This window comes from Heteronotia binoei, chromosome 2 (assembly GCF_032191835.1).
Source record: "Heteronotia binoei isolate CCM8104 ecotype False Entrance Well chromosome 2, APGP_CSIRO_Hbin_v1, whole genome shotgun sequence".
Lineage (NCBI taxonomy): Eukaryota > Metazoa > Chordata > Lepidosauria > Squamata > Gekkonidae > Heteronotia > Heteronotia binoei.
Window position 1 is genome coordinate 119,350,790 of NC_083224.1, and position 25,282 is coordinate 119,376,071.

The following is a 25,282-nucleotide window of genomic DNA, read 5'->3' on the forward strand; positions in this document are numbered from 1 at the left end:
AGAAGGTCAACATAAAGCCATTGGCAGGGCCTGTACCTGCCATGCACAGGCAGTGGGTGAGTCTCAGATCACCTTCTAGGGGACTTCATTGGGAAGGCAGTTGGATAGCGTTGTAGTCTTCTATAGACCTGTAGTTTTTGTTTGTGATTTTTAGCTGTGGCTGATATGCTTTAACTAGAAATAGGATTTTATGTAATTCATTTCAATGAGTTGCTGATACTTAACATGTTCACATGTGATTTTGGCCCATTAAGACTCTAACAAGTGAATTCTTAACCATAACCAAGTTCTTTTTTTCTTTTGAATGTTCATAGGCTAGTAATTTGAAGAAGGTTCTTCAGGGAATTATGGATTATTATCATGAGGTATGAAAAGGCCTGCAGTCTGAATTTGTAGCCTATTTACTGTGTATTATGCAATGTTAGTGTATGATTTATGTTCTTTGTTGACTTAAAATAAAAATAATAGAACATTATTCATGCAAAACTCGTTTGGGTGGGGTTACTTACATATTCTGTGACAGAGAACAATCCTAAGCAGGTCAACTCAAAACTTCACTATAGTCTATTCAATGGGACTTACTCCCAGGAAAGTGTGCTGCAAGTCATTTTTACTCTTTACTCCATCAGTTGAATCTGTAATTTATCATACCAGAGGATCTAAAAGGGAAGGCTTTTTATAAAATATTTTATGTATAATATATATGTGTGTGTGTGTGAATATGTATACATTGGGGGTGTGGTTTTCATGCATGCCACCAACATGTGTGGGTTGCCATGATGCTTTTGATAGACAAACGTATCTTTTTCATGGACAGCCAGTTTTCCTGTTCCTAAAAGAGGAATTTACATGCAGACAGGGCTTTTTTTGATCAGGAACGCACAGGAATCAATAAAGTCATTTGTCATTCAGTGATGACAAACGACTTTATTGATTAGATACAGCTCTTTTAGTTTTTCAGATTCATGTTTCTTTAAAAGTTTCAAGTTTCTTTAAAATTTTACATAAATCCCCAGAGATACATTAGCATGATAATAATCATGCTAATGTATCTCTGAGGATTTATGTAAAATTAACTTGATACATGCATGATAGAAAAGTAAGAGAGCAATCCTAAGTAGAATTGTGCCATTTTATTTAGTTGGGCTTACTCTGGGGAAAGTGTTCAGTCGTACAATAAGCCAAACATCTTTTTAACTTCTCCAGTTTCTTCACGTTTGTAGTAGATTCAGCAAATGTATACGTTCATAGACTGCATTGTTTGGCATCATAAAATTATAAAACAAAATTCTATACAGTTTTTAGGCCAGCAGATTTCAGAAGATCTCCTTCCTGATTTAAGTCGGATATTTGAACATTCAGATCCTGTAGAACTGGGCAGGTTACTGCAGCTTATTCTTGGCTGTGCCATCAACTGTGAAAAGAAGCAAGGTATAATATGCTATCTTGATCAAAAAATTGTTTGAATCAAATGTGTGAGATTTCTACAGACTGTAGTGAGAAATAGATTGCATAGAGATAGCCAAATAGAAGGAAGAGTCCAAACCAGAATCCACAACTCTTATAGCCAGGAGTAATCTTCTCACCAAACACTCAACTAGGCATACAAGGACAGTATGTAACATAGGGCATTGAGAATTCCCAACTGCTTTGCGCATCAACACCAGCCATATATATACTAGGGCAGGGAGGACTTCAGAGAAAGATGTAGTGCAATGATGAGTGCACAGGCTTCATATACGCAAGGCCGCTGAAACCTTGCCTATGGAGTCCCAGGCACAGCTGAGGTTTTGCACCATCAACCACAATTACTTGGGATGCACTCCTCATACTGATTTGTAATGCACTCTCTATACATCCAGTAACATCAATGGCAGCAAAATGTCATGAGTCGAACAAGCAGCTTAGAAGTCACAAGATGTGCTCAGAGGCACTGCAATTAAAGTGGGTGCACACAGTCACTCCAACAAGATGTAGTCACAGGCACTGATCAGTTTACAATTAATTTACACACAGTTAAAGTGGGTGCACACAGGCACTCTAAAGCAGGGATTTTGAACTCATTTGTTATGAGGGCCGGATCTGAAATAACTGAGACCTTATTGGGCCGGGCCATGTCGGGTTGGGCCGAGCCATGTTGAGCCGGGCCATGTGTGTACCTATTTAAGATTAGGTAGGAGAGATACAAATTTTATAAAGAACACAGACAAACAAATATATATATATATATATATATTTTAAAAACTTAAAACATGCCTAAAACATTAGGACTCATTGGTCTTAAAGATGCTTTCTTTGTATTTCTCCCATGGGTGGGTGTGTGTGTGTGTGTGTGTGTGTGTGTGTGTGTGTGTGTGTGTGTGTATATATATATATATATATATATATATATATATATATAAAAACTTAAAACATGTCTAAAACATTAGGACTCATTGGTCTTAAAGATGCTTTCTTTGTATTTCTCCCATGGGATCCAGGGAACTGGGCAAAGGAAGCTCTGACTTTCCTTCCTTCTCCAGGGGACTGGGAGGGGGAGCCTAAGCCAACAGAAGGAAGAGAGGCTTGGCTCAGTAGCTCCATTGTGCAGTTGAAGGAGCCTGGCAAAGCAAGCTATTCCCCCTTCCTTCCTCCCCAAGGGAGGAGCCTCTGCCACTGGAGAAAACAGAGGTTTTGTAGCTCCTGTGCAATTGAGCAAGTCTTGCAAAGCAAGATATAGGGAGAAGGAAGCAGATGACAGCCAGTTGCTTGGGAGCTTGATAGGAGCCCTCTGTGGGCCTGATTTGGCCCCCGAACTGCGTTTGACACCCTTCTCCAAAGAATTTCAGGGTTTCAATAACAATATGAATTTACATACAACCTAATATTACATGAATTTCAAAGCTGTTCCAGAATTTGTAGGACTATACATGTACAATTTTTAAAATCTAAAATACTTGAAATTATTTTAGTCCATGTATGTTGGAACACTTCACTTGTTCATTTGAGACATGTATCCTAGGTGTAAATCATGTTTTGGAAGGAAAGCCTTCATGTCATAATAACAATTTGTAAATGGAACCCATACAAACTGTTTAGATCAGGGTTGTCAAATGTCCAGCCTGTGGGCCATAACAAGTCCACCCAGGGCTTGAATCATGGGGCTTCCTCCTTCTCCCCTGCCTGTCCTCACTGTTTGAAGCTCCAAGGCTGATGAAGTTCTCTGCTCTTTCTATTCCCTGCCTTTTCTGCCTTGTCTTTGTAAGCAGCAGATAGTAAAGCTGCAAGAAAAATGTGGAATGGATTTCCCATGAAGGTCTATGTGCCCAGATGGATAGGGCCAAAAGACCTTAACAGAAAATCCATTCCACATTTTTCTTCCAATTTTGTCTGTGCTGCAGTGTGTTTCACTGTTCCTATATAGACATCTGAAGCTCATGCTTCCTGGAGTTGTGTGCTGGCAAATAAAGGATTGAAGCTTTGAGCCAGTTTGTCTCTCTGCTCAATGGACCTGACCTAGTGAGTACTTTAACCTGGGAACCCATAGCCAAAGGAGGATATTACACTGGAGAGCCATTGCCAATCTGAGTAAGACCCTGGGGAAGGGGGAGAAGCTTGCAATGCCATTTAATTGTTTTCCCAGGCTCAGAGCATTTTATTTTTTTTTTGTTTCTGCTGTGAGCCTAGTGCTTTTTCTTGATGTTTTATTTTAAAAATTGTACTGCCAAGTCCCACTACTCCCCCACCTTTTCATCTTAAACAAAATATTGCAAGCATATTTGTATTTTAAGTTAAAAATAATATATTTAATTGTGTTTGTGTCCTTTATAAAGTTTATATCTCCACTACCTCACATTACAATTCATGACACACATGGCCTGGCCCTCCTAGCAAGTAAGTTTGACACCCCAATCTGATTTTCAGATCACGCACAAAAGCTGACTACTTGTTGCAGACCAGGTTTCTTTGTCTTTGGAAAGTTCAGGATCACAGGTTGTGCTGTCCCTATCAGTGTATAGCCATAACTGAGTCAGCTGTACTGGTTATACAACTGCCCATTAAGCATCTTGCAGTGATGCAGAATCCAGATACAGCACAAGTAGATGTTCTACCACTGAGCTACGGCCCCTTCTTTTAACATACCAAAAAAAAAAAAGTGAAGGAAATTTAAAATGTATTTTAAGATTATTTTCATAGAAGTATGTATAAATTGGGTCTTCATTTGCCTTAAATGAAAATGTTAAGTGGAGGGAGTGATTGTTTCAGAAGTGAATTGAAAAGCAAAGATCTTTTATATTATGTCTTATTATAAAAAGCCTTTGCAAATTGGTTTGCCTTGTAGAACATATACAAGTTATAATGACACTAGAAGAATCTGTCCAACATGTTGTCATGACTGCTATACAAGAGGTAAGCAAGAATTATATACATTAAAAACTACTGTCAGTTCTTTATCACGGTTGCCTGGTCCCTATCTCCTACTTGGGGTGAGAGATCCCTTGCCCCCCCAGCTCCCATTTCCTGCTGCTACTCTAAGCAGCGGTGTGAGAAAAGTTTTTAAAATGGGCCATCAAATGTGATGTCACCGCTGGACAAAACCTGGAAGTGACAGCAATCCTCCCCAGGAGTCTCTGGTGTGGTTCCACTTCTGAGATTTCCTGGAAGTAATGTCATGACATTACTGACAGCAACTCTCATGTCTCTCCCCCCACCCCATATCCTGCTGGTTGCCAGGAATGGCCTGGCAACACTATTCCATACTCAAAAATCAAATAGGTTGAGATCTCTAGGGCTATAGCAATGATTAAACAATTGATATGAATCAGCTAGAAATCTGTAGGCATTTCCTCTACTCATACATGGCTAACCTGGTTTCCTTACAGTGAAAGAAAAAAATACATACAAAATTTGTACCATATTGAAAATGTATTTCACATATGGACCACTTTCTTTGGGAAAGATAAATACATCACTCCTGGGCTCTTGTCTCACATCCTGATCCCTACCCCCTTTTGCTTTACTTTCCCCTCTTTTCTCTTTTGTTTGTTGCATTTATTTAGGTTAAATTGCTTAATATTTAGTTGTGTTGGAGACATGTGGCAGGGATTATGGCAATTCAGGAGTAAAAGCTCTCACTGCTTATTATTAAGTATCAATATTTTTGTGAATATTTCAGTTTTTCTGTATGAGGGAAATACCAAATATTTGTCTAAATATAGATACACTGCCATGTGCTTGGTTTTTCTAGAGTTCCTAATATAATGTAAATAATTTAAAAAATAATTTTACCTGACCCAGTCAAACTACTTGTTCTACTCTTGAATTTTGAAGAAGAAAGTTGTTGTTGAAAAGAATGAGCCGGAATTATTTACAGTTTATAAGTGTTACTTGTGTAGGTTTTGAGCTCAGACTATGAACAATGGCATGATAAACTTTTCTATATAAGAGAGTTTAGATTGCACTGTATCTTTCCAAGGACAATCCTAAATGGAGTTACATGCTTCTAAGCTCAGACTTCAGTGGACTTAGAAGGGTGTATCTCTACTTAGGACTGAGCTGTAATTGTAGCTTGATCTAGCCTAAAACTCTAGGAAGAACCATGTGCTGAGTTCTGTTAGTCTGAGTCTGGGTCACAGACAGTGTTCCCTCTAAGCTAAGTTAGCGTGAGCTAGCTCATAGATTTTTAGCCTGCTGTCTTAGCTCAGGAAGGATGATCCCAGAGCACAGTAATTTCTGCAGTACTTCATAACTTTAATATGAGTAGCTCACAAAGTAGAATTTTTGCTCACAAGACTCTGCAGCTTAGAGGAAACATTAGTCACAGACATTCTTTTCTCTCTCTATACTACTAGTCACCCATGGCCACCACCTCAGATATCTAAATCAATTGATCAAGGCCATCTGGATGCTAAAGAGATTTTCCTGCACACTTTGGGCACTTCCCAGGTTTGCCAAAAAACATAAAAACACATGGGGAGTGTTAAATCTCCTACTTTACTCAGCAGTGGGACAGGGGACCTATCTGGGTTTGGTAGCAGCAGTGCAGCCCAGAAGCCCTGATAGCAGCTGCTCCAGCCCAGCCACTGTGGCAGAGGACACAGCTGCTGCTCTGGGCTTGGCAGCAGCCGAGGAGTGTGCCAGAAGCTGTGGTGGGCACAGCAGCAATGGTAGAGGACACAGTCTACTGCTCTGACCTGGCTACAGAGCAGCAGCCAGCTTGGTCCACTGCTACGGCCAGGCCTGGAGTTGCAGCTGGTGTTCTCTGTGGCTGGGTCAGAGCAGTAGCCAACGTGGTTTGCTACCGGGCCTGGAGCAACAGCTGCCTACATGCTCTTCTGCTGCTGTTTGGCATGGAGCAGCAGCCAGCGTCCTCTGGAGGGAATCCGCAAAAGTGGGAGAGGGGTTCACACTTGTAGCATACTAATTGTATCTGTTAATTTTTGTTGTTGTAGTTAATGAGTAAAGAAATACCTGGCTTTGTTGCAAGTGACTTGTCTGGTGATCTGGAGCAACAGGTAATTATGATAAATACTAAATGAATATTAACAGCAACATTTAGATATTTCTACTCTAAATTTATAATTACTTTCCGACTAACAGACTTTCCTCCATTTATTATTTCCCGAAATAATTAAAAACAATTGCATTAAAGAGTATTACAAAGAATAATTAATTAAGAAAAACCACAACTATTATCCAAAATTTGATGTGCTATAAACTACAGATAAATGTTTTGACACTTTAAAAAGTAGAATTATTGACTTTATCTTGTTCACACATTAGATGGAGTCTCATATAACAAAACTATAAATGTTTAATTATAAAAAAACAACATTTCTTGGATGTATGATCGTATTATAACAGGATCATTATTTGCCAAGTAAGAGATAAAAGGAAACCATTCTTCCACAAAGTGAGATTGATCGTTACTATGCTCTGATTGTGCAAATGTGTGTGTTAATTTCCCCAAGGGGGAAAAATCAGCTGTCTTATTATGCCATGAATTTAAAGTGGGTTTTGATTTATCTTTCCATCTACTCACTATGATAGTTCTGGTTGCTACTAATAAGACCAATATCAATTTTTTTGTTGGTTCATTTAAACAGACCTCTGTCCCATTTAAACAGACCCCTATCCCATAGTACTTCAGACTTGAAGGGTAGTTGATAATCTGTGACTTTTTCTATTTGGACTACTATCTTACTCCAAAATTTGTTGATAACTTTGCAGTTCCAATGATGTGTAACTTCCCATTAATTTGCAATTCATCCAACATAACAGTTGACTAGCTTTATTAATGTGAGATATTTGTGAAGGTATAAGGTACAAGCAGGTCTGTACTTTAAAAGATTGCATCCTACTATTAATAATATTAGACCTATAAACTGATGAAGCCTGCAGTTCATCCCATTGTTGCTCAGTTACATTGATCTTTCCATCTTTTTTGCTGTAATTTTTGGAAGCTTAAGATCTTTTAACCTTCAATATTAATTAAAATTTTGTATATTTTTGATATTACTTATTTGGTTTCACCATCATGATTTTTATAAGTAATTCAACATGCGTACATGGTCTTGCTAAAGCTTTTACTGTGCTTGGATCTACTATCATTCCAACTAATAGACTTACTGAGCTTACCTATATTTTGAGGCCAAAGGGAATGTTATGAGTAAAGGACATGCTCCTTCAGCTCTGTGTTTGGCATTGCCCCAAACAGTGTTTGTGAAGTCATAGTCATTTTCAGGTGCTAGCATAACTTAAAATACCTATTTTGTAGAGAAATGGAATTCAGATTAAAGACCTCAAAAGTCTAGTTACAGGACTTTTGTAGAACTAAATCTGAAAACAGCCTATATAATTAAAGGTGGGTCACACTTCAAAGAATTTGCCATGTGGTTATTAAGCATATTTTATTTTTCTCAGGACCTGGCCTTAGTTTTTCCACAGGGCAGGGGGAGTGGTCAGGGCTTGCTTATTATGTAGGCAAGAAACAGACCAATGTTTTGTGTGTTGCTAAATAACTGAAAATTACAATTTCATTTTCAAGCTGAAAAGAGCATTGGAAGAGCTTAATGAAGTACTTGCAGAAAAAGAAGAACTGAAGCAAAGATGTCAAGAGCTAGACCTACAGGTGAGCCTGTGGTTTTTATTCAAGTGCTTTTGTACAGGGAGAATCAGTTTGCTGACTGCGCAAGCCTATGCAGACTTACTCCATTAACCAGCAAGCTTAGACTGGAAATGTTTAGACCTGGGGTGTCGAACTCATTTGTTATGAGGACCGGATTTGACATAAATGAGACCTTGTCTGGCTGGGCCAAGTGTGTCATAAAATGTAGTGCCAGGTAACGGACATATAAACTGTATAAAGGGGCACAGACAAACACAATTTTTTTTCTTAAAACATTGGCAGTCTTGTAGTATTTTGTTTTACAATCTGATAAATGTCACCTCTTGCTTTGAATTATTGCATCAAAACGGCAGACAGTGTCTGTGCTATTCCAATCTTGAATATGCTGTTCAAGTGTTGTTCAAGTGTGCACATCTATAAGTAGGAAACTGCTTTTGATTTATTGACATTCATTACAAAGATCTCATAGTCAATGTTTTGCGCCTCAGACCCAGAGGAAAACATGAAGCAGCTTGGCATTGTGAGCTTTTGTACATAAATTGTTTCATATGCTGGTCAAGATTATGTGAAGGCGCCATGGCACAGACTGAGGGCTATGTGCTTGTCTGCAAAACTATAGTCTTCTCCAGAAAAATAACTACAACTCCAATGTGGCAGTACAAGAACAGAGACAGCAATGTACAATGATTAGTATCAGCCTACTATCTGGGAAGTCTAAATTCAAGATCCACATTCAAAGGAAAATGTGAAAGAAAAAGCAATGGAAATTTCCTGGGTAAACCTGGACTAGACATACACACACTCAGCCTAATGCTAGTTTGTTGTTATTTCTCTTCTAAATAGTTCACATACTTTCCCATTGAGAAAGATGGAGGGCATGAATACAATGAAAAAGATGAGGGGAACCCAGCTGCACCCATAACAAGCCAAACAAATCTCCCTCCCTCTTTCTCTCTCTGTAGCAAGGCAAAAAGCTCATACCATCAATAAAACATTGCTAGTCTTAGAAAAGTGCTGTTTGTATTTCTTTTGATGGTGAGAACTGGGCAAAAGAAGCTGGAGCTCTTTTCTTCCTTCCCCCAGGGCACAAGGAGAAGGAGGAGCCTCAGCCAGGAAGGAAGAGAGACTGGGCTCAGTAGCTCTGCAGGGCAATTAGTTGAGTCTGGCAAACTTAATCACCCAGCAGAACTATAGAGCCAGGCTCTTTCATTGGCTAAGGCTCTTCCTCTCTCCTCCTTTCTTTGGGAAAAGAGAGGGGAGAGAGAGAAGGAGCAAATAAAGGCTGCTTTGCTGGCAGGCTGATACAAATACAAAATGGCGACTGAACACATCTGGGAAGGGAGAATGAAGCAGACAACAGCCAGTTGCTGGAAGCCTCTGCAGGGCGGATCCAGCCCGCGGGCAGTAGGTTTAACACCCCTGGTTTAGACCGAACTTAACTGCATAAGATTTCACTGTAAGATCATATTTCCATCAAACAGCTATGTGTGGCATTCACACATTAAACTAATGCTATGGTAAACAACCATTGGATACTTACCGTGAGGGGTCCTCCTCCTCTGAGGATAAGAGGCCATCTTGTGGGTGATTCCCAACCCACTTATAGGGAGGCAGGACTAACTTCAAACTTCCTCTTCCTGTTGGGACTCACCCCAAGTCAATTTGGTATTCCTAATAGCAGTAGAACCATAACTAAAACAAGTTATAAGAACATGAAAACCTTCAACATGAAAAAACAGAAAGGGAAGAATAGCAATAGTTCTAGCTGGACAAAGAATAAGATACACAGAGAAAAGGTAAGAATCCTGTGCTTGTTTGTTCACTTGTTTGATATTTTTTTTGTATAGCACATTTTGGAGAAAACGATGATAACGACTGGGCAGGATCAAGATGGCCTCTTGACCTTAGAGGAGAAGGACCCCTCAGGGTATCCAATGGTCGTTCTCCCTCTGATGCAGAGGCCATCTTGTGGGACATATAAAAGCAGTGTCCTTACATTGTTCTTACATCATCATCTTTCTCCAAAATGTGTTGAAGTACCTTACGGCCAAAAGTCACATCCGCTGAATCTTACATGTTGATTTTGTAATGCCTAATGAACGTGGAAATTGACGACCATGTGGCTGCTTTACAGTCTTCTTCAACCGAAGCTCTGTGCATGAAAGCCGCATTGAATGTGCCATCAGGCCAGAAGGAACCGGAATCTTTTGAGTTTTGTAAGCTTCTGTGATGCATTGTTTGAGAACCTTGCTGATAGCTGCATTTGACATTCTTTTACCCATATGAGGGAGCAAAAGGTTGACGAACAAGGAATCTGTTCTATGAAAGTTCTGTGTCTTCTGAATATAGCATTTCAAGGCCCGTCGTACATCTAGGGTGTGCCAGATTCTCTCCTTAGGATGAATGGGCTTCAGACAAAACTAGGGCAGATTGATCTCCTGGGATCTGTGTTGACCTTAGAGCAGAAGGTCAGATCGGACCTCAAGACAATTTTCTCTTTGTGAAAGAAACAAAATTGCTTCTGTAATGACAAGGGCCCCAATTCCGAAACTCGTCTCGCCGAAGTTACTTCAACTAGAAAAACTTTTCATGCGAAGGAAGGCCATGGAGATAGACTGAATGGGTTCAAACAGATGTTTGGTCAGGGCCATGAGAACAGTGTTCAGCCTTCATGTTGGAAAATGATGGATCTGAGGGGGAAGCGATAGGGAAGATGAGAAGTGTTTGCCCGCTCCAGAACCACTAATTTTGAAAGGGGTGTTGAAAGACCTGAGTCAAATTGAGGTGACAAGAGAGAAGGTCCTACAACTGATTGACGAATTAAAAACTAATAAGTCACCAGGTCCGGATGGCACACATCCAAGAGTTCTGAAAGAACTCAAAGTTGAACTTGTGGATCTTCTAACAAAAATCTGTAATCTTTCATTGAAATCTGCCTCCATTCCTGAGAACTGGAAGGTAGCAAATGTCACCCCCATCTTTAAAAAGGGTTCCAGAGGAGATCCGGGAAATTACAGGCCAGTCAGTCTGACTTCAATACTGGGAAAGTAGGTAGAAACCATTATCAAGGATAGAATGAGTAGGCACATTGATGAACACGGGTTATTGAGGAATACTCAGCATGGGTTCTGTAAGGGAACATTTTGCCTCATTGACCTGTTACAGTTCTTTGAGGGGGTGAACAAACATGTGGACAAAGGGGAACCAATAGATGTTGTTTACCTTGACTTCCAGAAAGCTTTTGATAAAGTTCCTCATCAAAAGCTTCTTAGTAAGCTCGAGAGTCATGGAGTAAAAGGACAGGTCCTCTTGTGGATCAAAAACTGGCTAATTAATAGGAAGCAGAGAGTGAGTATAAATGGGCAGTCTTCACAGTGGAGGATGGTAAGCAGTGGGGTGCTGCAGGGCTCAGTACTGGGTCCCATGCTCTTTAACTTGTTCATGAATGATCTGGAGTTGGGAGAAAGCAGTGAAGTGGCCAAGTTTGCAGATGACATTAAATTGTTCAGGGTGGTGAGAACCAGAGAGGATTGTGAGGCACTCCAAAGGGATCTGTTGAGGCTGGGTGAGTGGGCGTCAACGTGGCAGATGCAGTTCAATGTGGCCAAGTGCAAAGTAATGCACATTGGGGTCAAGAATCCCAGCTACAAATACAAGTTGATGCGGTGTGAACTGGCAGAGACTGACCAAGAGAGAGATCTTGGGGTCGTGGTAGATAACTCACTGAAAATGTCAAGACAGTGTGTGATTGCAATAAAAAAGGCCAACACCATGCTGGGAATTATTAGGAAGGGAATTGAAAACAAATCAGCCAGTATCATAATTCCCTTGTATAAATCGATGGTGCGGTCTCATTTGGAATACTGTGTACAATTCTGGTCATCGCACCTCAAAAAGGATATTATAGCATTGGGAAAAGTGCAGAAAAGGGCAACTAGAATGATTAAAGGTTTGGAACACTTTCCCTATGAAGAAAGGTTAAAACGCTTGGGGCTCTTTTGCTTTCCACCAAAACAGGCTGGTCTTTATTTTCAGAGGCACCCGTATTTGCAAATCCGACTTCCTGGAACATAAGAACATAAGAGAAGCCATGTTAGATCAGGCCAATGGTCCATCCAGTCCAACACTCTGTGTCACACAGTGGGAAAAAATTTATATATATATACACACACACACTGTGGCTAATAGCCACTGATGGACCTCTACTCCATATTTTTATCTAAACCCCTCTTGAAGGTGGCTATGCTTGTGGCCGCCACCACCTCCTGTGGCAGTGAATTCCACATGTTAATCACCCTTTGGGTGAAGAAGTACTTCCTTTTGTCCCTTTTAACCTGTCTGCTCAGCAATTTCATCAAATGCCCATGAGTTCTTGTATTGTGAGAAAGGGAGAAAAGTATTTCTTTCTCTACTTTCTCCATCCCATGCATTATCTTGTAAACCTCTATCATGTCACCCCGCAGTCGACGTTTCTCCAAGCTAAAGAGTCCCAAGCGTTTCAACCGTTCTTCATAGGGAAAGTGTTCCAAACCTTTAATCATTCTAGTTGCCCTTTTCTGCACTTTCTCCAATGCTATAATATCCTTTTTGAGGTGCGGCGACCAGAACTGCACACAGTATTCCAAATGAGACTGCACCATCGATTTATACAGGGGCATTATGATACTGGCTGATTTGTTTTCAATTCCTTTTCTAATAATTCCCAGCATGGCGTTGGCCTTTTTTATTGCAAACGCACACTGTCTTGACATTTTCAGTGAGTTATCTACCATGACCCCAAGATCTCTCTCTTGGTCAGTCTCTGCCAGTTCACACCGCATCAACTTGTATTTGTAGCTGGGATTCTTGGCCCCGATGTGCATTACTTTGCACTTGGCCACATTGAACTGCATCTGCCACGTTGACGCCCACTCACCCAGCCTCAACAGATCCCTTTGGAGTTCCTCACAATCCTCTCTGGTTCTCACCACCCTGAACAATTTAGTGTCATCCGCAAACTTGGCCACTTCACTGCTCACTCCCAACTCTAATCATTTATGAACAAGTTAAAGAGCATGGGACCCAGTACCGAGCCCTGCGGCACCCCACTGCTTACCGTCCTCCACTGCGAAGACTGCCCATTTATATTCACTCTCTGTTTCCTATTACTCAGCCAGTTTTTGATCCTCAAGAGGACCTGTCCTTTTACTCCATGACTCTCAAGCTTTCTAAGGAGCCTTTGATGAGGAACTTTATCAAAAGCTTTCTGGAAGTAAAGGTAAACAACATCTATCGGGTCTCCTTTGTCCACATGTTTGTTCACCCCCTCAAAGAAATGTAACAGGTTAGTGAGACAAGATCTTCCCTTACAGAACCCATGCTGAGTCTTTCTCAATAACCCGTGTTCATCAATGTGCCTACTCATTCTGTCCTTGATAATGCTTTCTACCAACTTTCCCAATATTGAAGTCAGACTGACTGGCCTGTAATTTCCCAGATCTCCTCTGGAACCCTTTTTAAAGATGGGGGTGACATTTGCTACCTTCCAGTCCTCAGGAACGGAGGCAGATTTCAATGAAAGATTACAGATTTTTGTTAGAAGATCCACAAGTTCAACTTAGAGTTCTTTCAAAACTCTCGGATGTATGCCATCCGGACCCGGTGACTTATTAGTTTTTAATTTGTCTATCAGTTGTAGGACCTCCTCTTTTGTCACCTCAAACTGACTCAGGTCTTTCAACACCATTCCAAAATTAGTGGTTCTGGGGCGGGCAAAAAGTTTTCATCTTCCACAGTGAAGACGGAGGCAAAAAATTCATTCAGCTTCTCAGCCATTTCCCTATCCTTCAGTAATCCTTTTGCCCCATGGTCATCCAAGAGCCCCACTGCCTCCCTGGCTGGTTTCCTACTTCTAATATATTTGAAGAAATTTTTATTGTTGGTCTTTATGTTTTTTGCAATATGCTCCTCCCTTTTTGCCTGCCTGATCACAGTCTTGGATTTGATTTGCCACAGCCTGTGTTCCCTTTTACTAATCTCACTTGGACTGGTTTTCCACCGCTTAAAGGAGTCCTTCTTACCTTTTACAGCTTCCATTACTTTGTTTGTTAACCATGCAGGCCTTTTCTTATGCCTGTTTGTGCCTTTCCTAACTTGTGGTATATATTTTATCTGAGCTTCTAGGATTATAGTTTTAAATAGTCTCCAAGCTTCCCCAAGGGTTTTGACTGTATTTACCTTTCCTTTCAGTTTCCTCCTCACATGCCTCCTTATCTCAGTGTATTTACCCTTTTTAAAGTTAAACGTGGTTGTGGCGGTCTTTTTGGGCAACTCCCTATTTATACAAACGGTGAAATCAATAACATTATGGTCACTGCTCCCAAGCGGTGCAATCACTTTTACATCTCTCACCAAGTCTTGGGCATTACTTAGGACCAAATCCAGGATCGCCCCACCCCTGGTAAGTTTTTAGACCATCTGCTCCATAGCACAGTCATTGAGAGCATCAAGAAACTCAATCTCTTTCTGTCGACCAGAACACATATTGACCCAATCAATCTGCGGGTAGTCAAAATCACCTATTACGACACAGTTTTTACGTTTAGCCGCTATCTTTAAGCCTTCCATCATATTATAATCATCCTCTCTCTTTTGATTTGGTGGGCGATAACAAACTCCCATAGTTAAATTTCCTTTTGGGCCCTCTATTTCAACCCAAAGCATTTCTAAAAGTGAATCTAATTCTCTGACCTCAGTCTTACTGGACCATATTTATTTATTTATTTAGAATTTATATCCCGCCCTTCCCACAAGTGGCTCACTGCGGCTTCCAGCATTAGATCCAACATAAATTAAACAATATTTAAACATGTAAGGGAATAACTTTAAAACAGATAAAACAGATAAAACCATAAAAATTAATAAATATTCCAATATATACAGAGATCTGGCAGGTTGCATTAAAATTCTCAAGCTAGGTGTAGGCTAACCAGAAGAGGGTTGTTTTACAGGTTTATATATCCTCTCTGACATACAGAGCCACCCCACCTCCAACCCTTCCCTCCCTATCCTTCCGATATAACTTATATCCAGGAATCACCGTGTCCCACTGATTCTCCTCATTCCACCAAGTTTCTGAAATTCCCACAATGTCTATGTTTTCTCCCAACACTAAGCATTCCAATTCACCAATTTTACTTCGAACACTTCTAGCATTTGCGTACAAACATCTATAATTTCCCAGGCAAGCTAGGCCCGCCACCTTCCTCCTGCCACCTCGAGACTCTGGCAGACAGTCCATACTGTTTGTCACCATCACAGTGCACGACTCTGGTCCGTTACCCGGTAGAAAAATAGCAGCCAACCCGTCATCTCTTTGAGCCGAGTCCTCCCGAACCAGAGACATTTCATCTCCTGTCGGCTTTTCCCCAAGATTTAGTTTAAAAACTGCTCTGCCACCTGAAGCTGGTAAGGAAGTAGAAAGTTTTGAAGTGGTCAAGCATTAAACCTGACCCAGTATATCACATCTAACGTGGCTATCATCGACCCTGTAGAGAGGCAGAAGATATCAAGGATGACTGACGACTCCTGATTACCAAGGACTCAGTTTCCTTGATCTTTTGCGCCTTATCCATTGGGAGAAACAGAGGTTGCTACCTGGAATCTATAACCACCCCCAGATGTTGCAGCTTGTAGGTGGGTACCGAGGAGCTCTTCTGGACGTTGACCACGAATCCAAATTCTTGCATATGTCGAATAGTTTGTTCCATGATCTGAATCAACTTCTCTCTCGAGGGAGCCCTGATAAGAATATCGTTCAGGTAGGGATGGATCAGGATGCCCTGCTCCCAAAGGGGAACAATAACAATGATCAGGACCTTGGTGAAGATATGAGGAACAAAAGCCAGGCTGAATGGAAGGGCTCTGTACTAGTAGTGGTGGTCGTCATAGTTGAATTGAAGAAACTTTTGATGTCCTGGAAAGATTGGAATGTGGAGGTAGGCCTCCATTAAGTCTATTGACGTTAATAACTCCTGAGGCTGAAGTGCCTCCGCTATGGAGTGTAGTGTCTCCATCCGAAAAGCCTTGTAACTCACAAACTTGTTGAGGAATTTTAAGTCCAGAATTGCTCTCCAGTCCCCTGATCGCTTTGGCATGGTGAAGAAGATCAAATAAACACTTTGACCGTAATCTGATGGGGGAACTGGCTAGATGGCTGCTATGTCCAGTAAATGCGGAATGGCTTGTAAAGTTCTAAGGCGCTTTTCTGCGGACTTGTGATCCAGTGATGGAATGAAACGAGATAACGGTATAGTCTGAAAGTCTATCTTGTATCCGTCGGTGACAATTTCCTTGCACCAGGCGTCTGCTGTTGAGGTGTCAAAATCAAGCAGACGTGCCCTGATGGGAAGAAGGGTATAGTCATGGTTTGGTGCCCTTCTGGTCTCTCTCCAGTCTATCGGGCTGTTTAGCTCCGGCTTTGTTGAATTTGGAGAAACTGGGGTGACGAAAGGAATGCCTGGAATTGTTCCATGATGGTCTTTTGAAATCCTGTTGAAAATGTGGAAGGGTGTGCTGTGAATGAAAAGAGGACATAGAAGGCTGATATGAAGATTGTCTGTCTTGACGCCGTATAAACTTGGGCATTGGCTTCTTCTTATCCCTGGGGTCTTCACTAAGATCTTATCCAGAGCTGGACCGAAATGTCTCCCCCCATGGAAGAGATTTGCCATCACAATGTTCTTAGAGAAGGTGTCTGCTGACCAAGCTCTTAGCCAAATAGAACGTCTAGCAGCTGCTGACGAAGAAGTAGCTCTGGAAGTAAACCCCATAGTGTCTAGCGTAGAGTCAGCCAGAAAAGAAATGGCCCTTAAGATGTGATTTGCACCTTCCATGGACCGATGATCCTGCTGGGGTAGCCTCTCAATTAGCTTGTGGATCCATACTATAGCTGCTCTGGCCACCAAGGGTCCCACCGCCGAAGCTTTGCGCAACTTCATGGGTTCTGCGAAGGGCAAATTCTGCTTTTTTATCAATATTGACCTTCAGGGCCCCATGGCCATCCTCAGAGACTAGGTCGTAGCTCTGAAGTGCTGTTATTGGTGCATCCACCAGGGAAACCTGCAAAAACTCATTAGTAAAGGAATAAAGCTGATACATTTTCTTTTGAAACCCTGGGTATTGTTTATTAGGTAGTGGTCTCTTCCACTCTGCTCTCATTTGCCTTTCAAAATAAGCCGGGAAGGGAAAGGTCTTGGCATATGAAGCCCTCTTTGGAAAAAAACTCCGTGTCTCTCTCCTTGTGCTTGACCTTGGGCTTGGTCTCTTCCTCCTCCTCCTCAATGTCAGGATCATCGTGGAGATCCAAAGCAGTGAGGATTCTAACTAACAGATATTGTAGGTCCTCCGCCTTGAAAAATCTCTGCACTGGCTCTGGGACCTCTATATCTGGGTCCTCGTCCGAGGAAAATTCACCCTCTTCCTGTCACTGGGTGTCTGAAGTCCATCTCTAAGAGGAGACCCTTCTTCGGTCCTATCTCTTCCCTGGGCCATCATGTGCTTCTGGGCTGCCTTGCTTGGACATGGGCGTTTTTGTGGCCTGGACCCTCTGTGAGGGGAAGGAGATCTCAAGGAGGATGCGGAGGAGGACCTATTGGATCTGGTGCGCTTTCTATGGAAGGAACCCATCTCATCCCCCATATCACATAGCATAGTGAGGAATTCTTGAGGGAGAAGCATGGGAATGAGATCTCCTGGATGGGGATTTTCAAACTGGCCTACTCGCGAGTTGCAAGTAAAGTGGCTTATTCCTTCCCCCTCCCTTGTGTTGTTAATGCTTAAGGGGCCCCCCGGGGTGCTCATTCCCGGGTCACTACACTCACCGCCTCTCCTGGATGAGAAGGAAGACTCTGCTGGGCCTGAAGCCATCAGCCTCATCTCAGTGACGGAGTGGCCGTTTTTGGCACGCTCTCCTTGAATGCTGTGAAATGGCGGCTCTGATGGGGAGTCCCGCGCAAGCCTCTGCTGGGTCTTGCCGGCTCCCTTTGAGTTCGCTGGTCCAGAGATGAGGTTCTGACCCTCCCCCTCCGATAGGAATCCGTTGTCCTCTTCTCTTCGCGGCATGTTTCCTAGCCGCCTTAATCCTCCTCTGTGAGGAAAAAAGAGCGCCAAAAAATGGTGGCCAGGGAGCTGAAGCCCGCACTCGACTGAAGGAATGGAATGAAGAGTGAGGAGAGGAAGACAGGTAACAGAAGGCTAGTTAAAGAAAAAGCAGGAATAGAGCAGTAAAGAGGGATAATTGAATAGAGATAAGAATTTGTAAACTACTGAGGTAATAGGCACAGCCTAACTAGGTGCTTTCCCTACTGAGGCAGGAAAAGAACTGGCTTGAGGTGAGTCCCAACAGGAAGAGGAAGTTTGAAGTTAGTCCTGCCTTCCTACAAGTGGGTTGGGAATCACCCACAAGATGGCCTCTGCCTCAGAGGGAGAATGGTCTTTATGACAGTTTCAAAATATGTGGTTAACCATTCAATGATACTCTGTTAATTGTAATGCATTTTCCAATGTCTAGTAATCTGATGCAACATAACATCCTTTATAATAATCAAACCATAGTGACATTAGCCAAATGGAGCTCTCCCATTGGTTGATGCCTGTGCTCCATAAACCATTGGCCCATCATGCATCAATCACCACCTCTGGGTTCCCACTGACTGACTCTCCTGTCCCGCACCTACTGCGGGCCCAGGAACACGGAACAAACTACCAAAACAATCTTACCTCAGAGACAGACACATCTCCGATGCTTCGCTGTGTCCTCTCTGTCTACTGGTCTCAGAAAGGCTGTCACTCTACTGTGGCCTCAGAAAGCATTTACTCAGAGGCCGTGGCGGCTGCCTCTTTCCTGTCACTCCCCCCCTCCCTCCTTCCCTCAGCCTCGCCCCAAGACAGATGAGAATAGGGTTGCTGGGGAAGCTGCTAGTCAGAGGCTGTTGCTAGGCAGTAAAGGGAGAGCCCTCAGCTGAATATAATGCCATAGAGTCCACCCACAAAATCAGCTAATTTCTCTAGGGGAAGAGAGATCTGTTGTCTGGAGTTCAGTTATCCCAGGAGATCTTCAGGCTCCACTGGAGGTTGGCTATCCTAGGCCTGGCAGCACCCTCTAGGTGACTTGATGCCACCTGACTGCACAACTTAACTAGGCCTGGCTGCTTGCTCCTATTCAACAGCAGCCCCTCCTTGACAGCCAGTTGCCCACTCCAGGTTGGGAAATTCCTGGAGATTTGAAAGGGGGGGGAGCCTGGAGAGAGTGGGTTTGAGAAGAGGTGGGACCTCACACAGGTACAATGCCATAGACTCCAGCCTCCAAACCAGCCATTTCCTCTTGGGGAACTATTGTTGCCAATCTCCAGGTGAGCCAAATTTTTGCTATTAAAGTAGAATATACATACATACAAGTTTACCATTTCAGAGTACTATAGCAAATCAGAACAGGCAATATGCTCTACGTATCATCATAGTTTGCACATACAAGTATAGGCAATATGCTCCAATGTTCACAGTGCTCACACGAAACTTCTAGATAAACATCTTGTTCCAATAATTCTTCCTCAGTGAACTATGAAAAAGATAAAGACTATAGATTTTTAACAAAAAAAAAATCATATTTTACCCCACTGGGATGAAATCGGCACAACTTAACTGCCAATGGAGTATGACAGATCGATATTGTGCCTGTAAAAAATAGCCAAATTTTATAAAAAATTCTTCAAGTCCTATTTTTGGTTCCAATATCCCTCTAGATTCACCTCAATTTAATTATTTATTAATTTCCAAAAGGGCACCATCAAAACACTACTTCATAGAGACTAAAGCATTCAACTTCTAATGTTGTGTAGCCCCGTAAACAGGCTAACCACCAGTTGGCTTTAATAGATCATAGCACTCAACATCAATAGATTATATAGCACTCTGATTACACCACATGCTCACGCTGAAGCTAAATGCCTCAAGGCTGAACATGTCAGGAAAAGGTGGCAACAATACACTACAAACAAAACGAATACTGAGTTTCAGCGTCTGTGTGACTGTTGTTGTGCCCCCTCACATTCTCCCAATTATTTTTCTGACTGGCATGACTTACGTAAGTAGGCCTGGCTGCTTGTTCCTATTCAGCAGCAGCCCTCCATGACAGCCAGTGTGACTTAGCAGTTGCCAACTCCAGATTGGCAAATTCCTGGAGATTTGAGGGATGGAGCCTGGGGAGAAGTGGGACCTCTGACAGGAACAATGCCATAGACTCCACCCTCCAAACAATCCATTTCCTCCTGGGGAACTACTGTTGCCAATCTCCAGGTGAGGGCTGGAGATCACTCAGAATTACAACTGCTCTGCAGATGACAGAGATCAGCTACCCTTGAGGTGGGGAGGGAATGAATGCCTTCACTTGGGTGGGTGAGAAGATAGCACCTGCCCAGAGCCTGTTATATTTTTCTCTTCAGTGGGCCTTATTGTTCGTTTAAGATAAAGCTCTGTGAAAGCATACCTTTTGTTTGATTCCAAGTGACAGTTTCTTCACAATCCCTGGCAGATACCTTACACAATTTAAGCTTTTGCAAGTACATCTCCATTATGAAAAAATGAACCCTATACACCACTTCTGCTATATCATTTTCCATGCAATCCAAGCCCGTTGAGTTCTATTGGTTTAGCAGCGTATAAGTCTGCAGAGCATTGTACTGTTTGTTTCTGTTTTATTCCTACTACACTTCTGTTTGATGTAGAACATCCCATAGTATGATAGCACTTGACATAACAAAAGCAATATGTTGTTATCTTTTAAAAGAGTCAAAAGTACTATCCTGTATCCTTTGGCCTAGAAAAAAAAAAAGTATCAGCTTCTTATAATCTGGAAAGGGTTGTACTCTTTAGCATGGGAAAGTTATGGATCAAGGCAAAGTTCTTATGGAGCAGAATTCTGGGACATAAAATTTTGCTGTGCTAGCATTTGCATTAATATGAAAAATGCAATGTACAGTTCTCTTGGGAGCTCTCATATACCACCTTATATTAAAAAGATTTTACATCAGGTTGTGCTTGCATCCTTGTGCACAGAGTTTCTTTTTGGATAACATGTGATGGACAGCATTCAGCACTGCTGCAGTGCTGTTGTCTTGCTTTGGTCTAGACACCAGTATAATGCCATGAGAGATGACTTTATATCAGCTGGGCTGCATACCTTTGCCTGTTTTTTTCTAAGCTGGTGCAGTGGATTAAATAATGGGATCATTTTTAGGGGTGCTTTTCCTGTTTATAGCTTCAGTTAAAGAATACTTTGTTGTTAGATACTCACCTAGTAGGGTGTCTCTGGTTTTAGGAGATTAGTGAGCACCCATTAACTCCATTGGGCTTCTGGCAAAACCTGATAACTGGCTTTGTCTTTAAGGCACATTTGGTTTTGGCTGGGTTTTATCGTGGAATGTTGGTGCCTGATATTTTTATCTTATTATTCCTTTGTTTTAGGCTAGTAATTTTGTTATATTTTTATGAATGGGTTATGTTTTGGTTATCAGCTATCTTGAATCTTGACTGCTTGTATAAAAGGCAGAATTATGAATATAAAATACAACTGTCTTCTTAAACATTGCAGAGTTGCATAAGGCACTCTTTCTGCCAGAGTTCTCTAACCAAAAGCCAAACAGGATTTGTTCTTACAGAAACTGGTTGAACACTGCATAAGGCAAAGGTTTTTATAACATGGACCATAGCTGACTGCTCTAGTGCATGCTCTGTATGCCCAGACTCTCTGGTTCAATTCTCAGCATCTCTGCTTAGAAAAACTATTTGAGAGCTGCTGCTAGTCAGTATAGATAGTACTGGGCTAGACAGACCAGAAACGTGACTTATTACAAAGCAGCTTCAAGTTTTTAATATGTAGGGGTGTTGGTTCAACACTGGAGCACCTGATTTGAATGCAGAAGGTCCTTGGCCCCTGGCATTTCCAGTAAAAGGATCAGGTAATTGAATTTAGGCAAGACCTTCCTCTGGCTGAGATGCTTGAAGGCTACTGCCTGTCAGAATAAATGCTGAAGCAGTGGTCAAGCTCCATGTAAGGAGAGTGCTGTTTACTCAGTGGAAGAGCATCTGCTGGGCATGCAGAAGGTTCCACATTCAATCCCCAGCATCTCCATTTTTAAATATTAGGTAGTTGGTGATGTGAAACGTGTTCATCTGAGACTCTGGAGAGCTGCTGCCAGCCTGAGTACCGGCCTGACTAGACAAGTGGTCTCATTCATTGTAAGGCAGATTCATGTGTATGTGTGTCCCATTTCCTAAACTGGTTTCAAGTTCCTTTGAAGAAGGAAGAACAAAGGTATCAGCTAACATAATAAGCCTTCATGGAATAATATATATAAACCACCCTTTGTAGGCTTAGGGGAAAGATAGGAGAGGAAATAATATCCCTAAATTAACCGTAACTCATATTATGTTCATTACTTGCTTAAGTGTTTCCAGTCTGATAGGGAAAATTCTATTTAATATTACTAAGTAGTGCCACTCAGATATTGTATACTAAATATGTATTTTAGTTGAAAAACAACAAAAACAGATGATTCTTGATTAAACTAATTGTTAATAAATTCACTTATAAGGTCTCCTATGATTCTTTACAAGAATATAAGAAAGGTAGGTTTATTTTTGTTTCAGGGGAAAGTAATTCAAACTGCTTATTGCATCTAAGTACCAATGAACTAACATAACATGCCCTGATGTTATCGTATGACACTAAAATTAACACAGTGGCTTTCACTAGCAAAAGCTTGAGGCTCGGTTCTTTTAATCTGTTGCTCTTTTATGATTGTTAATATACTTACTGTTGTGTTCTCTTTTTCTCTACTGGCAACATACTCAGAAATAATCACAAAATGCATGTTCTCCCATGTATAGTGCTATATAGATATTTAAATGCTGTTGGCTTATGGCTTCTGGAATGGCTCTTTGCCAAAACCATTCGCTGCTGAGTTTTAGTCAGTGCCATGCTGGTTTGTGTCTTCAGATTACAAACTCAAAAGCTTTCCCTGCCCCCCCCCCCCATATGAATTATAGATTCCCCATGGTGTATCTTGCTTGGTTTCACCTTCCATAGTAACCTAGAAACATTACCTTTTTCTTTCTTATAAAAGACAACTGCCTTACCTAAATTAAACTGGACAACCATAGTCCATATTTTCTTTGTCATCAGCTTCTACATATAGCACAAGAAAGCGAGCTGTGTGTGGTAATTAATCTGTTAGAAAATGCATATGAAGAAGCTTGCTCAAGCAGAACAAAGTGTCAGGATAAGGCTATTTTCTGCCCCATTCAAGGTTCTATTAAGGAGCTTTACACAAGAAAGCCAAGTACCTTCCTGTGAATGGTATGTCATCTTTGGAGTCCAGTCTGAGGCTGAAGTCAGCAACAACTATGTGAAGGTTCATAAGGACAGCCTTACTGAAAAAGATCAGTGGTCCATCTAGACCAGCATTCTGTTTCACACAGTGGCCAACTGCATGTCCAGTCCAGAAAGCCTGACAGCAGAGTACAGAGCCCTTTTTGGTATTCAGGGAGTTACTGGTTCTGAACATAGAGATTCCATTTAGTCATCAAAGCTAATAGCCATTGATGGACATATACTATATGAATTTGCCTGATTCCCTTTTAAAGTTAACAAAACAAATGGACATGAGGACATCCTGTGACAATGAGTTCTACAAGGTATTTACTGTGATGAAGTATTTCCTTTTGTCTGTCATTAATCTATTTCTGATTAACCACATTGAGAGTTCTCATGAATTCTAGTATTATGGGAATGAGAGAAACAGTAAGTTAACTGAAAATTAAATCAGTAGTTCCTAATTAATGTATGATAGTTTATATAAATAAGTGTACATTGGCACAATATAAGGTAACAAATATTTTACCAAATGTTACCTTTTACTTTATTTATTTGGATAGGGTCACTTTTCTCAGGCAGTGGCTGAATATCAGTACATTTTGTTGGATGATTTGATGACTCAATAATCCTGAGGTAGATTCTGTATCTTTAGGTGGCTGCCCTTCAAGAAGAAAAGAATAATTTAATATCTGAAAATGAGCTCATGAATGATCGATTGGACCAGCTGGATGGCTTTCTTGATGATACAAATACTGCAGTTACAAAAAAGTATTTTCATGCACAATTACAGCTGGAACAACTGCAAGAAGAAAACTTCAGGTATGGATTAATTACATGTATTAGCATCATCAGTCCCAGTGACCTCATGGGTTGGTTAATGCAGTGATTCTTCAACCTTTTCACTTCTAAACTGACTGTGTTTTGGGGAATCTCTGTTTTCCCTTCCCCAACATAAAATAATGTTTCACACCAGTTAACACTGAATAAGTTTATGTTTTAATTTTAATCTTCCGCATATATAGATATATATTGAGCAGCAGGCTGTATTTCATGGTTATTTTTGCACATTATGCATGGACAAATCAAAATTTTCCATTGAACCTCATCTCTCAGCTCACCCTATTTTTCTTCCTTCTTAGCCTTGTGAACAATCTGTAAAAGATTCATAACTCACTGCAGACTTTCAGTGCACAGTTTGAGAACCACCAGATTAATATTGTGGTCTTTGTGTGAGGCTGGCCTTGAAGACAGTTCTGAAGCTCCAGCTGATACAAAGCATTATCCTGTTACTCCATTAGTGGCTCAGCTGCACTCACTTTTATTGTGCTTCCTATATACTGTATGCTTGACTCAAAGCACTGATTTATCACCTATAAAACCACGAGCAACCTAGTTCAGCATACCTGAGAGAATGCTTTCTCCAATGCAAGCCTGCCTAATTAATCAGATATTCTCAAGAATCCAGAGTTCTGCCCCGATTGGTTGTCCATTCTATGGTCTTTTCTGTGGGTCACACCTAAATTATGGAGCACACTCCCTCAAGAAGCTTACCATATATATTAGATGCCTGATGTAAAACTTTCTTCTGCCTGGTGTAAAACTTTCATACGGACACAAGTTCCTTATGGTTTTTTAATTAGTTGCTGGTTTAATTATTTGCTGTGGATCTAGGATATTTCTGCTGCTTTTAATTTTGGCAATATGTTGTTTTATAATTTTTATTAGTTTTCTTTTATATTGTTTAAATGTTATTGGTTGTAGTT

The 25,282-nt window shown here is 41.3% G+C and overlaps 1 protein-coding gene across 2 annotated transcripts in view; it reads left to right on the plus strand.

Moving 5' to 3' along the window:
- The window catches only part of HOOK1 (hook microtubule tethering protein 1), a 72,103-nt gene that overhangs the window by 15,907 nt on the left and 30,914 nt on the right, over positions 1–25,282 (plus strand). Inside the window, exons 4-9 of one of the 2 annotated variants that reach the window (XM_060231896.1) lie at positions 315–365; positions 1,299–1,431; positions 4,322–4,389; positions 6,432–6,494; positions 8,027–8,110; positions 24,172–24,338. In XM_060231896.1, the coding sequence (XP_060087879.1) occupies positions 315–365; positions 1,299–1,431; positions 4,322–4,389; positions 6,432–6,494; positions 8,027–8,110; positions 24,172–24,338 (566 nt within the window). The remainder of the gene's footprint in view (positions 1–314; positions 366–1,298; positions 1,432–4,321; positions 4,390–6,431; positions 6,495–8,026; positions 8,111–24,171; positions 24,339–25,282) is intronic. The other variant, XM_060231897.1, reaches the window with a different exon arrangement.